Consider the following 12,256-nt stretch of genomic DNA (forward strand, 5'->3'; position numbering starts at 1 on the left):
CGATCTCGTTTTCTAATTGTTCTATATCCATACGCACAAATGAAATTAACTCAATAGTTGATTTTATAAACCCGAGCTCGACATTATTCGGGTCTATGATCGATGTTGAATGACTGTACTGGACAGAGATGACGAGCAAAAACGCGAATAGGAGCAGCTGCATCGTAAGTAAGTAAATATTTGTGTTGTAGCAATTAAGATTTTGCAGCAGATCTGCGACCACAAACAAAAAAGGCAGAATTCAAACTAAGCTGCCGAGCAATGACGCAAATTTCTGAACTTGGCATGAATATTTCTGCTTATCTATGCAATGTTAACAAAGATCAATTCTATAGAATCTACAAATTTGAAACAGACCATTTTCATCGGAAAAATACCCATTAGTTGAAGTCCGAATTTTTTAACGTGGTCTCTAACATATCTCCCAAGTCATATGCTTATGATTTTGAATTGATTAATTAATTTGATAATATGTGACAGAAGAAAAGTTAAATGTTCATTTCTATATTAGACATTTAATAATACGCAGGTCGGCCGGGTATCTCACAATTGAATTATGTCGGAAGCCTTATTCAGATTAGTTTATAAAAATACTCAGCAATCATCTCTTGACAACAGACACATAAAATTATTGTAAATGGTTCATGAAATTATGAATTTTCAACGAAAACTTGGATAAATTTTAAACTATTCATAAATAATTGCAAAGAGTCATTTCTCAAATCTAAACAAAAAAGAAGTTATCATGTAAAAATTGTTCTCTTTGTTTATATGTTAAAAAAAGTAAAGTAAAAAGTTTAATAATTAAAAACAAAAAATAACAAACACATATATAAATATTTCTATATTGCTTGCCAGTTGTCAATAGCTCATTAAATTTATTGACGAATTTTGAAGATAAGAACAAATATTTCTAATCATTATCTTCCGCTGAAAACAAAATATGAATATACAAATAATATATATAGTACATATGTTAGTAGTAGTTGTGTCTATTCGTGTCACAAAGAACCTTTTCCATAATTGTAATCGTCAATTCAATTGTGCAATAATGCCTATCAAGCGAGATCTCATCACACAGCTGTGTCAATTGTTGCTTGCAATTTCATCGGACGCTAAAATTGCGGTAGGTAAGTTTCAATACAAAGCTAAAACCTGATCGATGCGACACGTCGCACTGAATTCAAACAAAAATAAACTTGCTACCACGTATATCTAATCTAGCGTTGATTACTCATGCGCCTAAGACACGTGGCTTTAGATTGCTTTTGCAATTTTAAATAAATGTTGCTTTAGTCTCTTGTTTATAACTAAACGCGCTGGTTCTCTCGGCAAGCGCAATGAATATTTTGGAATTGAATAGCGATTGCCTGGGCTATATACTGAGTTATTTGCCCCCGGACGACTACAATAATTTCGCTCAGGTTTGCCAGCAATTTCGTAATGTATTCATTGAACATTACGGTAAACAAAATCGAGAGTTTGCGGTAGTCGAAAGCAGCACACGAAGTCAACTGATTAAATTCTGCATTTGTCGCGAGTTAGTTGAGAATCTCATCATTGATCTGGGTCATTTTGACACTTCTCGAACATACCGATCTTTTGGTTGCCAAACTCCCATCAATTGCTTCAGCACACTTTGCTTTGCCTTAGAAGGCATGATAAGTTTAAAAAGCTTGCAGATAATACAACCCCAATATATGCTGAATGCGCCAATTGAAAAGCCGTTTGAGCAAATTTTTTCAGCACTCAAAAATTTGAATGTGCTGAAAAATCTCGAAATACGCACCAAAAATGGTAAGCATATTGAATATATACCTTCAGTTTTTGTTGAATCAATTGTTTGGGTTGAGAATATGGTATATTTTGTATTCTGTGGTATATTTTTTATGTAATATTATACCGAATATTTGGAATATTTAATTTTGATATATTAATTTGGTATATTTTAAACATAATTACTTATGATTTTGTCTTTATTTAAATTCGGTAGCAGGTATCTCAAAGTCGAGATTACTCGATTGTAGATTTCTTACTTCTTTTTTTCCATTTATTTATTCATTCTTAATTATTTTGCTTTCCAGATTGGAGCTTTGATAATCTGTGGTTACTGCGCCATTTGGAAGAGCTGCAATTGTTGGTACCCAAAATACCTTCATCAGTGCTGGTCAAATGCTGCAAGTCGAATCCAAATCTAAACGTTCTCCAGCTAGGCTATGACTGTGTGCAGGGCAACCTGAAAGACATAGTGCCACATTGCGGCAAACTGGAGACGCTCAAGTTTGGCATGATGGCCGAGGCAGCTGCCTATAAGCCGCTGGCGAAGCTGCCAAAATTAAAGCGGCTGCTGCACTATGGCATTCGACGCAAAGGCTCTTTTGAGCCGGTGCTCAGTGCTTTGGCTATGAGGCCGCAGCTTCAGCAGCTGGAAATCGATGGCGGCAGCCTTAGTCCAGAGGAAATTCTGCAAATTGTTCGACTAAACGGACTGCAGCAATTGAAATGCTTTTGTTTGACGGCCGAATGCGTGGAAATGCTGTCGCATCTCAAACATCTGCAGCAGCTCTCTGTGTGGATGTCCAGTAGACCCGACATCTCCAATGCGTTGCTTAAAGTTGTCGGGGAATGCAAAGAGCTGCAGTTGCTACGCGTTGCAACTGGAGTTTTGTCAGCGGATTTTATCAACGACGTGGCCAAATTGCTTGCCAGTAATCGGAGAGAAACGATCCAACCACCGCTGCAGCTGGAAATTCCTATTCCAACCTATACATTATCTATTGATGTAAGCAATTATTACAGCGGAAAATCTAGAACATTTTTTTAATATACATTTCTGCTTATAGCAATTCTCGTTTCGAAATAGTCTGTTGAACTGTTCCCCATTCGAAGAAGATTCCTGGAAGCTCTAGCTGACCTTTAATATAAATAATTAAAGTAGGTGAGTTTTGTTCAATTATTATTTTCATCATTTTAACTGAATCAATTTTATATGCTCTTTTAGCCATCTTCATTATTCTGACTCATCCAATCCGATAATGGCCGAGATGTTTGCATTTGATTACAGTCTGATTGATTATTGGCCGAGAATCAATTGCACTTGCCACAAGCTGAATGCACAATGCACCCGGGTCGAAATTGAATTCAAATTAATGAACATATATATTTTTTAACACTCGCATTGTTGTTGATGAGACGTCAGGCGTGAACAATGCTTAATGATGATGCTGATGACTGGAGGAGGAGGCGAAAGGCCATAAGATGGCCAAGAGGTGCCATCGAATGCATCAGTTGAGCCGTCATCGCTTATTTGTTTCAATTTAAAACAGTTTTTCTGTTTTTCCGCATGCTGGGCACGCTTTAACACGTTTACATTGAATTAAACGTTGCAGCGAGCACAACACCAGCAACATTACAGATAACAACAGCAACGATAACGCAAACAACAATAACAATAAGAACAACAAGAACAACAAGACGGGGGAGGGAGCGACAACAGAAGCAGCAGCAGTAGAGTAAAGTGAAAATCAACATACATTGTTGCTGCAAAAATTTCCTTTTGTGCAAACGCAGAGAGTGCAGTGCAGCAGCAGCAGCTGAAGTCGAAGCCGGAAAGTGAAGTGAAAGAAAAACAGCAACAGGCAGCAAGCAGAAAGCATCGAGCAAGGAGCATTCAACAATGGCAACAATGCACTTGAGACCAACCTGATATGATATTATGCTATAGTATATATTATAATGCGAGAACTTGGCATTTCTATTATGCAAATCGCAAACAAAAGGGCAAAAGGAAATTAGAATGAATCTTGGAAATAATCGCTGCAAGATGCTAAGCTGATCAAATTATTGATAACTGAAGTCGTGCCAAGTTGCCAAGTTACTAACCAAGAACTAACTTAATATAACTACAATTTGGCTAAAGCATTTGCTAGACAAACTAAGTGAGTTGCAGAAAGTTGAAGGTTAAGGATCGACAACACTGAGAGTCTTAAATTTTAGCTCATGAAATTCAACAACATCCTGGCAACAGCATGAATATTTTATGACAATGTGTGAAGCCGCACATTATTCATTAAAATTTGCTTCATCAACAAAAGCAACAACAACAGCAAGTATGAGCAAAAGAACAACATGAGAAGGAAGTAAAACAACAGCGAAATTGAAGCAAACGAGGCGGCAGTAAAAACTTCCAATTACTCAAGCGCGTACTCATCCTTCGACAACGACAACATCAACTGAGACACACACACTGATGCACGTGCAAGTATGCAAAAAATACTCATATGTATGTGTGTGTGTGAGAGTGCGTGTATTTGCTTTTAATATCCTTTTCTTTGAATTATTCATGTATACCATACAACACAGGCTGACCAACATCAACAACAATCAGTGGAGTCTGTTGGATGGCTGGCCAAAGGGTTGCTTTTCGTTTGCTGACGAAAGGGGTTTCATTTCATTGTGACTCTCTCGTTTGCTGCTGTTATTTTTCAAACGCATACCAAAGGCAAAAACTTATTAATTGGCACTTGAGCTGTGGTTACTACATACACATACACACACACAGAGACCAACAGTCTCGGCCTCATCCCAAAAGCTCGTTGAGCTCGCGCCGTCATTCAACTTTTTGAGCAGGCATAATTTAAGAGAGCGCTCACTTTTTTGGTTTTGTTTTTGCTTCGCCAGCCCCTTTGGTCATTGGACTCTCAACATTGCTGGTAATCCACTCAAATAACAAGCAATAACAACAACAACGTCTACAGACAGCTCAAAGCTGAAAATGACAGCAACAAGGTTGACGAACACGACGAAGCAACAGTAACAAGAGCATACTCTACACCAACAGTCATAAATAATAACCGCATCAAATCAGCGATCGATAAAAAGTGCTTGATATCTGTGATAACAAAGTCAGATTTATTAGTTAAGCAATTCTTTAAGATTACATAAATTGAAGTTTATTGACATTTATTTCAATTGAAATAAATACAAATTTATTCGTTTTATTTCCTTTCGAAATGTCTTGTAATTATGCAGAAAGGCTTGCTGCGTTAAGTAGAGTACAGAGTTGAGTAACTGCATGTGTCGTTGACTGACATCCCGACACATGAGACAGTCTGGTATCGTCCGCTTCCCTCCAGCGACTCGGCTATTGTCACGTTTTAACATTTAAATTAAAATGTTTCGCTTAAGCGAAAGAGAGCTGCAAAAAATTGCTTACGCCTGGAAAAAATGCAAAAAAAAAGTACTACATAAAACACAATCTCAGCCACATACTTTTTTTGTTGTATAAAAAAGGAGAAAATGAAATGAACAAAAAAAAGAACAGTATAATATTTTTGCTCTTTTTTGCTGTCCTGTTTGGCGCTGTCTTTTGCAGTTGTCGCGTTTGCCAGCTGCACTTGAAAGCCGCCTCGTTGGCCATCACTGCCAGTGGCCACTGTTCGAGTTGGCCAGCGTCGACACCAACGAACACCCAGAAACCCAACAAAACCAAAGCCAGCAGCAAGAGTAGGCAACAGAGCCAAGAGCCAACAACCGAGATCCGAGAGGCGAGAGCCAGTCAGCAGCATTGCCATCTACATTTATTCTTCATTTATTCAATGCCGCTGCGACGCCATCAACAGCGTCGGCCAACACGGCGTATCAGTGTTATTCGAGGGGTCTTAATGCGCCATACAAGAGCTTTTCAGCTCACTTTCTCGTTCGGCCAAAAGACACATACACATACATATACAGGAAAAAAAGAAACGCGACTACAAAAAGGAAACTTGCACAATTTCATGAAGCCATAAAGTTCTGTGTGTTTTCATATTTTTGTGTATCTCTTAATTTCCTTTAGTCGCTTCTTTAAACCAAGCAACGAATTTCAATATTTCGCAATCGAATTCGATGCGCGTTTATTAAATAAGTTAATGGCTCAGAAATTCATTCATCTTTTAATAGCGTAAGTTTATGGCACAGACAATGTTCAATGTCATTTGTTGCACTTACTATTTTCCCCTGTTGAGCGAGTTATGCACTTTCATTAGATAACTGCAATCAGGCAAGAAATTATCAAGTGGCAGATGGCTGCGAGCTGCTTACTGCTTGCTGCTGGCGCCTTAACCTTGTGTCCTGCCATGCGATATCTTAATGCACTTTTAATTGAGCTGAGCCCTGTGCCACCTGTCGAGAATGAGAACGAAAACGAGGGCGGACAGTGCGAGACGAGATGCGACGCGACGCGCCACGACGACGAAATTGAAAAGAAATGCAACTGCAAAAATGAAAAAAAAGCGAGATTATAATTAAGGTTGCCATTAACACAAGAGCCAAAGTGCCAGATGCAACATTCATCGTTTCGTTGCGCTTCCCTGATTTATCCCCTCTGCCGCAGTTTTAATTGGTTGCCAATGACAAGTAAATTACGCATACGCCATGTGTTACCATTAGTTGGCATAAATTATTGAGAATGCTCGCATTAGAATTTATGCGCGAATTGTCATGTTCAGGCCGTTTAACACCGACTAGACACAACACACGTTGATTAATGGGAATCTGTTAAAATTGTTTAGCCCAATTTACAGACAACACAAACAAATATGGCAATTAGTTTATTAAAATACCGAACGACATGCGTTAAAATGTCCACAAATAAATTAAATGGCAAACAACATTACTTTAGTTTTCTCTTATTCAAAATAGAAATATGTCTTTTAAAAGATATAAATAATGTATTTCTTTAAGATGCATTAAATATGCAAAAAAATGAAATCCTAACTATCAATGTCGTTTTATCAATTCACACGAACATGTGTTTACAATTTTATATTACCCCATAGTAAAAGTATAATAATAATAAAAATCTGTCAAGTGCCAGTGTTAGTGATAAATAATTCTTTTCAATTGATTTGACGCACATACGAGTACAAGAGTAAAGTGCGGAGAGAGTAGAGAACTATCCACATGTTTATTGAATTTTATTGACAAGGCCTGGGTGAGCTGCCTGTGAGCAGCAGCTGTCAGCAGCAAATGCGAATAAATTGTGTTTCCCCACAAATCCAATTACCTAATGATTTGTTTTTACATATAATTTTACTTGCTTTCTTTACTTTTACGTTGTTTTTTCTGTTTTTTTTTTATTTAGTATTTTTGTTTTTCTTTTGTCCCCACACAAATTTTGCGGGCAGTCAATTGACGAAATCCATACGCACGTACAGTGCTGCAAATTAGTTTGCAGACCAGGCAGGCGAACGATTTTTGTAGGCACTCATTCATTTGCTTTGCTCCTGCTGCTGACTTTGATGGAATTCATTTCACAATCTCCGAGACACATTTGAATTCGATATTTTGTTGCTGACAGCTTTCGGATTAGAAACAATCAATTAGCAAATGACATTTTTTTTTTATTATTGAAGTACTGTTGATCAATTAATGAAATTAACTTTTATTAAATTTATGAATAATTGATCAACTCAAGCAGCTCATAAATCGATCGATTGTTGTTTATTAAGTGGGGATCTCAAAATTTCAATTGGCAATTTTCTGAACTGATTAATACTCAATTAGCACGATTGCTGCATTTCTAAATATACGAAGAGTGGGAAATAAATTCTGCTTCACGCATCTCATAAAATTATTTGGGTTATTGATATTCGATAAGAGTTTATAGCGTCCAACTGGAAATCAAATAACAGTTATTATGCCATTTGTTTACGTCTTTGAATTAGAGGTAGCGATGCCATAATTCCGAGAAGTCCTTCCAAATAATCTGCTAAATTTATAGCCTCGAAGTGACATCAACTTCAAAAAATGTACATCAATGATTTACCCCAAATTTTTGCTGAGCCAGTATGCGCCATGGCCAAAAGCATATCTCATTTAAAAAGTGACCACGATTTCCCCATCAAAAGCCCAATCAATGATCATAAACAAGTGCGTCAAGTGTCCGTCCCAACGATAACGATAACGATAGTGTCAAGATAACGCCATGCGCGACATGGAAAGTCATATAAGATTGTGGCAATTTGATGTTTGCGTTAGCAGTTTGGCCTAAAACGCCACAACGCCATGAAGTGCTACGCGAGTGTAATTCTAATCCTGCAGCTGCTGGTCAGCTTCAGGACCGCCGCCGGACGTTTGCCGCGTGTGTTGCCCTTCGCGGACGAGGACCAAGGTGTGCCCATCTATGGCGATTGTGAATTTCTTGTCAATGGCGATCTCAATGATCCCGCACCGCTTTTCTCACGCCACGCTTCTTACGAAATAGTTGTGCCGGATCCCACGGATACCGTGCGTCTAACCAATGGCGAACTTCTGGATATGTTCTGTCCTGGCGTGGGATTTGCGGCACCTTTCGCTAATCGCACCCAGCTGACAGCTCAGTGTCTGCAGCAAAAGTATTTCCTCGTCGACGGACAGATTCATCCCTTCTCCGACTTCAGCTGCACGGCATGGCCCACGTACACGGCGCTGCGCACTGGACGTCAGTGCAATGGCGGCACGGATCTGGTCAAGGCGGGCTTCGAGGTCGAGGATGGCGGATTTCTGCACACCTTCGACGTCTGTCACGATGAGGTGAACGAGGTCACGCGCTATGTGCATCACGTGCTCTATCCCTCCAGTTATGATTATCAGCACGGCGTTTCGCGGCCCAATTTCATCGAATTGGATTTCTACGGTGGTCGAGATGTGAACACAAAGTACACGCAGGTGCAGCAGAATATCACAATTAGCGGAATTCTAGGCCTGGATGCGTCGCCCTACTTCAACTACACCGAGGATCGCATTTTGGCGCGTGGTCACATGGTTGCCAAGACCGATATGATCTTTGGTGCCGCCCATCAGGCCACCTTCCTCTTCATTAACGTGGCGCCACAATGGCAAAGCTTCAACGGCGGCAACTGGGAACGCGTCGAGTCGAGTGTCCGCAAGTTTGTCGCTGATCGCAATCTGACCACAGATTGCTACACGGGCATTTATGGCGTCTCCACGCTTCCCGATGTCAATGGCACTGAGCGCGAACTGTACCTAGACTTTGATGAGAACAACAACGGGTTGATTCCTGTACCTATGCTTTATTTCCGTGTGATTATTGATCGCGCCACTCGCGAGGGCATCGTCTTGATCGGTGTGAATAATCCCTATGTGACGCTTGAGCAAATCCAAAAGGATTACATTCTCTGCGAGGATGTTGGTCATCGGATTAGTTGGATTACCTGGCTGAAGGAGGATCTGCATCAGGGTTATTCCTACGCTTGCACTGTGGAGGACTTTACAGCGGTGGTCAAGGACTTGCCGCTCGAGGATCTGCAGACAAACGGTGTACTTGGCTTGGATTCGGAAACGACCACCGCCGCTCCGACCACGACAGAGTCCACCACGACGGAGTCTACCACCACAGAGTACACCACCACGGAATCTACAACCACGGAATCCACCACCACTGAATCAACCACCACAGAGTCCACCACCACGGAATCCACCACCACGGAATCCACCACTACGGAGTCCACCACGACGGAGTCTACCACCTCGGAGTCCACCACCACGGAGTCTTCTACAGAATCTTCCACCACGGAGTCTACTACGGAGTCTACCACCGAGTCTACTACGGAGACTACTTCTTCCACCACTGTCACGCCCACTACCACAGAGACCACTCCAACAACCACGGAGTCCTCCACTTCGTCAAGTACAACCAGTGCAGCGCCCACACCAACGCCCACGCCCAATCCAAACGATTGTCACTTTAACATAAACGGGGATCTTAGGGATCCCGCACCGCTGTTTACTCCAGAGGGCGCTCTCAGTTGGCTGTTGCCCGACGAGTCGGGTGTCTACACCATCGAGCAGGGCAGTAGCTTGGATCTGCATTGCACCTCAGCCTTGGCAGTGCCCTTCAATCGCTACACGGCTCTCACAGCTCGCTGTCTGGGCAATCAACTATACGAAGCAGAGGGAGAGCAAGTTGCAATCCGCTCCTTCAGCTGCCAGTCCTGGCCCACTTACGAGGCGGTGCGCAGTGGAGTTGCCTGCGAGGGCGGCACCGAACTGCTGCAGATTGGCTTCAATGTGGCAGCTGGATTGTTGCCACAAATCGAACTATGCTACGACGAGCAGACACAGATTACGCGTTATGCACGCTACGAGCTCACGCCCTCCAACGTTGCCTATCAGCGGGATGTCGCACAGCCAGGATATTTGCGTGGCGACTTCTATCAGGGCAAGGATGTGAATGTCTACTACGGTCTGGCATATCAGCAGACGGCGCTGAGTGAGCTGCTTGGCGTCGATGCCAGCCAGTACTTGGATAGCAGTCGTGACTTGTATTTGGCGCGTGGACAGCTCGCAGCTCGTCAGGATTTCGTCCATGGCTCAGCACAGCGTGCCACACACTTCTATGTGAATGCGGTGCCGCAGTGGCGCAGCATTAGCATTGGCAACTGGCTGGCCGTGGAGCGTAGTCTACGTCAATTTGTGGCCGACGAGGCGCTTAATGTGAGCGTGCATGCGGGAAGCTGGGGCGTATCCACCTTGGCCAACGCAGCTGGCGTGCAAACACCCATCTATCTGGATGCAGAGGCAGAGCAGTTGCCTGTGCCTCGCATCGTTTATCGCGTGGTCATCGATCAAGAGAGTCGGAAGGGCATTGTGTTGGTGGTGGTAAACAATCCACACGCCACTCTGGCGGAGATTCAGCAGGATTATGTGGTGTGCCAGGATGTGGGCGCCCAGTTGGATTGGCTGGATTGGCAGAAGACACAGCTGCTACAGGGCTACTCCTATGCTTGTTCCGTCGAAGACTTTACTGCCGTGGTGAAGGACTTGCCATTGGATCAACTGCAGACGACAGGACTACTCGGAGTTTCCGCTGACACCCAAGAGCAGCAACAGCAGCAGGCTTGCAGCTTCCGTGTGAGCGGCGATCTCAACGATCCGGCGCCGGTTTTCGTTCTACGCACTGCCGAGGGCAAGGCTGAGTATTTGGAACCCAACATTGCTGGATTGGCGGAGCTGAAGCATGGCGAGCACTTGGAGTTACACTGCACCGGAAGCAGCAGCTTTAAGGATTACTTTAAGGGTTACTCACATCTGAATGCCAGCTGCTGGGGCGCAAAGAGTTTCTTGGTGCTGGGCAGCGTCTATCAGCTGGAGGACTTTGTCTGCAGCTCCTGGCCAGGACACACGGCACGACGCACCACTCGCGACTGCAATGGCGGCACCAATCTGCTCGAGGTGGGCTTCCAGTTGGCGGAGAGCGGTGCGGCGGACGACTTCCTGCACATGTACGATGTGTGCCACGACGAGCAACTGGAGGTCACACGCTATGTACACCATGTGCTTCTACCAGGCAGCGCCATGTATCAGCGTTCGGTAAGCAGGCCCAGCTTCATCACCGGAGACTTCTATGGCGTCAAGGACGTGAACCAGAAGTACACACAGGTGCAGCAGAATGTCACCGTCAGTCAGATCTTAGGCATGGATGCCTCACCTTATTTCAACATCAGTAGCAATGTCTATCTCGCCCGCGGACATCTCGCGGCCAAGACTGACCTTGTCTTTGGTGCCGCACAGCAGGCGACCTTCTACTTTGTGAATGTGGCACCACAGTGGCAGACCTTCAATGGCGGCAACTGGGAACGCATTGAGGATAGCGTCAGGAAGTTTGTGTCCGATGAAAATATCACCGCAGATTGCTACACTGGTACTTGGGGCGTCTCCACGCTGCCCGATGTCGATGGCATTGACCGTGAACTCTATCTGGACTTTGATGAGAACAACAACGGTTTGATTCCAGTGCCAATGCTCTATTTCCGTGTGATCATCGATCGTGAGAGTCGTCAGGGCATTGTTGTGCTCGGTGTGAACAATCCTCATGTCACCGTGGAGCAGATTCAAAAGGATTACGTCATCTGTCCAGACATTGGCGATCAAATCGATTGGATTAGCTGGAATAAGGAGACTCTGAACAGGGGATATTCCTATGCTTGCACTGTGGAAGAGTTCACTAAAGTAGTCACGGACCTGCCGCTGGAGAATCTGGTGACGAGCGGAGTGCTCGGTGTAACTGCAAGGCACTCGTAGATTGCAATCATAGTCGACTAATCTAAGAACTAAAAATACAATAAATAGAAAATTTGTAACAATGTCATTTGATAACGCCAGTTTTGTTTTGCAAAGGCGGAATTTCCAGTAATACCCTTGACCCCGAGCAGCTTACCATGACTTTGGTATTTCACTTATCTATAGTATGCGAGGGATTCACGTACTCTGAATT

At 43.1% G+C, this 12,256-nt stretch overlaps 2 protein-coding genes across 4 annotated transcripts; both read left to right on the forward strand.

The window, feature by feature from the left end:
- Positions 1 to 1,314: 1,314 nt before the first annotated feature.
- On the forward strand, positions 1,315 to 5,257 carry LOC132792751 (uncharacterized). 3 transcript variants are annotated; one of them, XR_009633039.1, is made up of 5 exons: positions 1,315 to 1,797; positions 2,085 to 2,782; positions 2,844 to 2,938; positions 3,002 to 4,282; positions 4,363 to 5,257. XR_009633039.1 is itself a non-coding variant. In XM_060802209.1 (4 exons), the coding sequence occupies exons 1-3, from the start codon at positions 1,341 to 1,343 to the stop codon at positions 2,907 to 2,909; spliced, it is 1,221 nt and encodes a 406-aa protein (XP_060658192.1). In that variant the 5' UTR covers positions 1,315 to 1,340; the 3' UTR covers positions 2,910 to 2,938; positions 3,002 to 5,257. The 3 variants fall into 3 exon arrangements, 2 of the variants coding, with proteins under 2 accessions (XP_060658192.1, XP_060658193.1); XM_060802209.1 differs by having other exon boundaries at positions 3,002 to 5,257; XM_060802210.1 differs by having other exon boundaries at positions 2,844 to 2,934; positions 3,002 to 5,257.
- Positions 5,258 to 8,027: 2,770 nt separating this feature from the next.
- Positions 8,028 to 12,130, forward strand: LOC132791398 (uncharacterized). Its single transcript, XM_060800291.1, has one exon. It carries the CDS (start codon positions 8,047 to 8,049, stop codon positions 12,061 to 12,063), a length of 4,017 nt encoding a protein of 1,338 aa, XP_060656274.1. The 5' UTR covers positions 8,028 to 8,046; the 3' UTR covers positions 12,064 to 12,130.
- The last annotated feature ends 126 nt before the right edge of the window (positions 12,131 to 12,256 follow it).

The sequence above is a fragment of the Drosophila nasuta genome, chromosome 3 (genome assembly GCF_023558535.2).
Source record: "Drosophila nasuta strain 15112-1781.00 chromosome 3, ASM2355853v1, whole genome shotgun sequence".
In the NCBI taxonomy this organism is placed as follows: domain Eukaryota; kingdom Metazoa; phylum Arthropoda; class Insecta; order Diptera; family Drosophilidae; genus Drosophila; species Drosophila nasuta.

Excerpts from the sequence above, each read along its gene's own strand:
- LOC132792751 (XM_060802209.1), top strand. The coding sequence starts at position 1,341 with ATGAATATTTTGGAATTGAATAGCGATTGCCTGGGCTATATACTGAGT. Across the intron at positions 1,798-2,084 it reads CGAAATACGCACCAAAAATG|ATTGGAGCTTTGATAATCTG; the intron begins GTAAGCATATTG and ends TTTGCTTTCCAG. Across the intron at positions 2,783-2,843 it reads CCTATACATTATCTATTGAT|CAATTCTCGTTTCGAAATAG; the intron begins GTAAGCAATTAT and ends TTCTGCTTATAG.
- LOC132791398 (XM_060800291.1), top strand. The coding sequence starts at position 8,047 with ATGAAGTGCTACGCGAGTGTAATTCTAATCCTGCAGCTGCTGGTCAGC.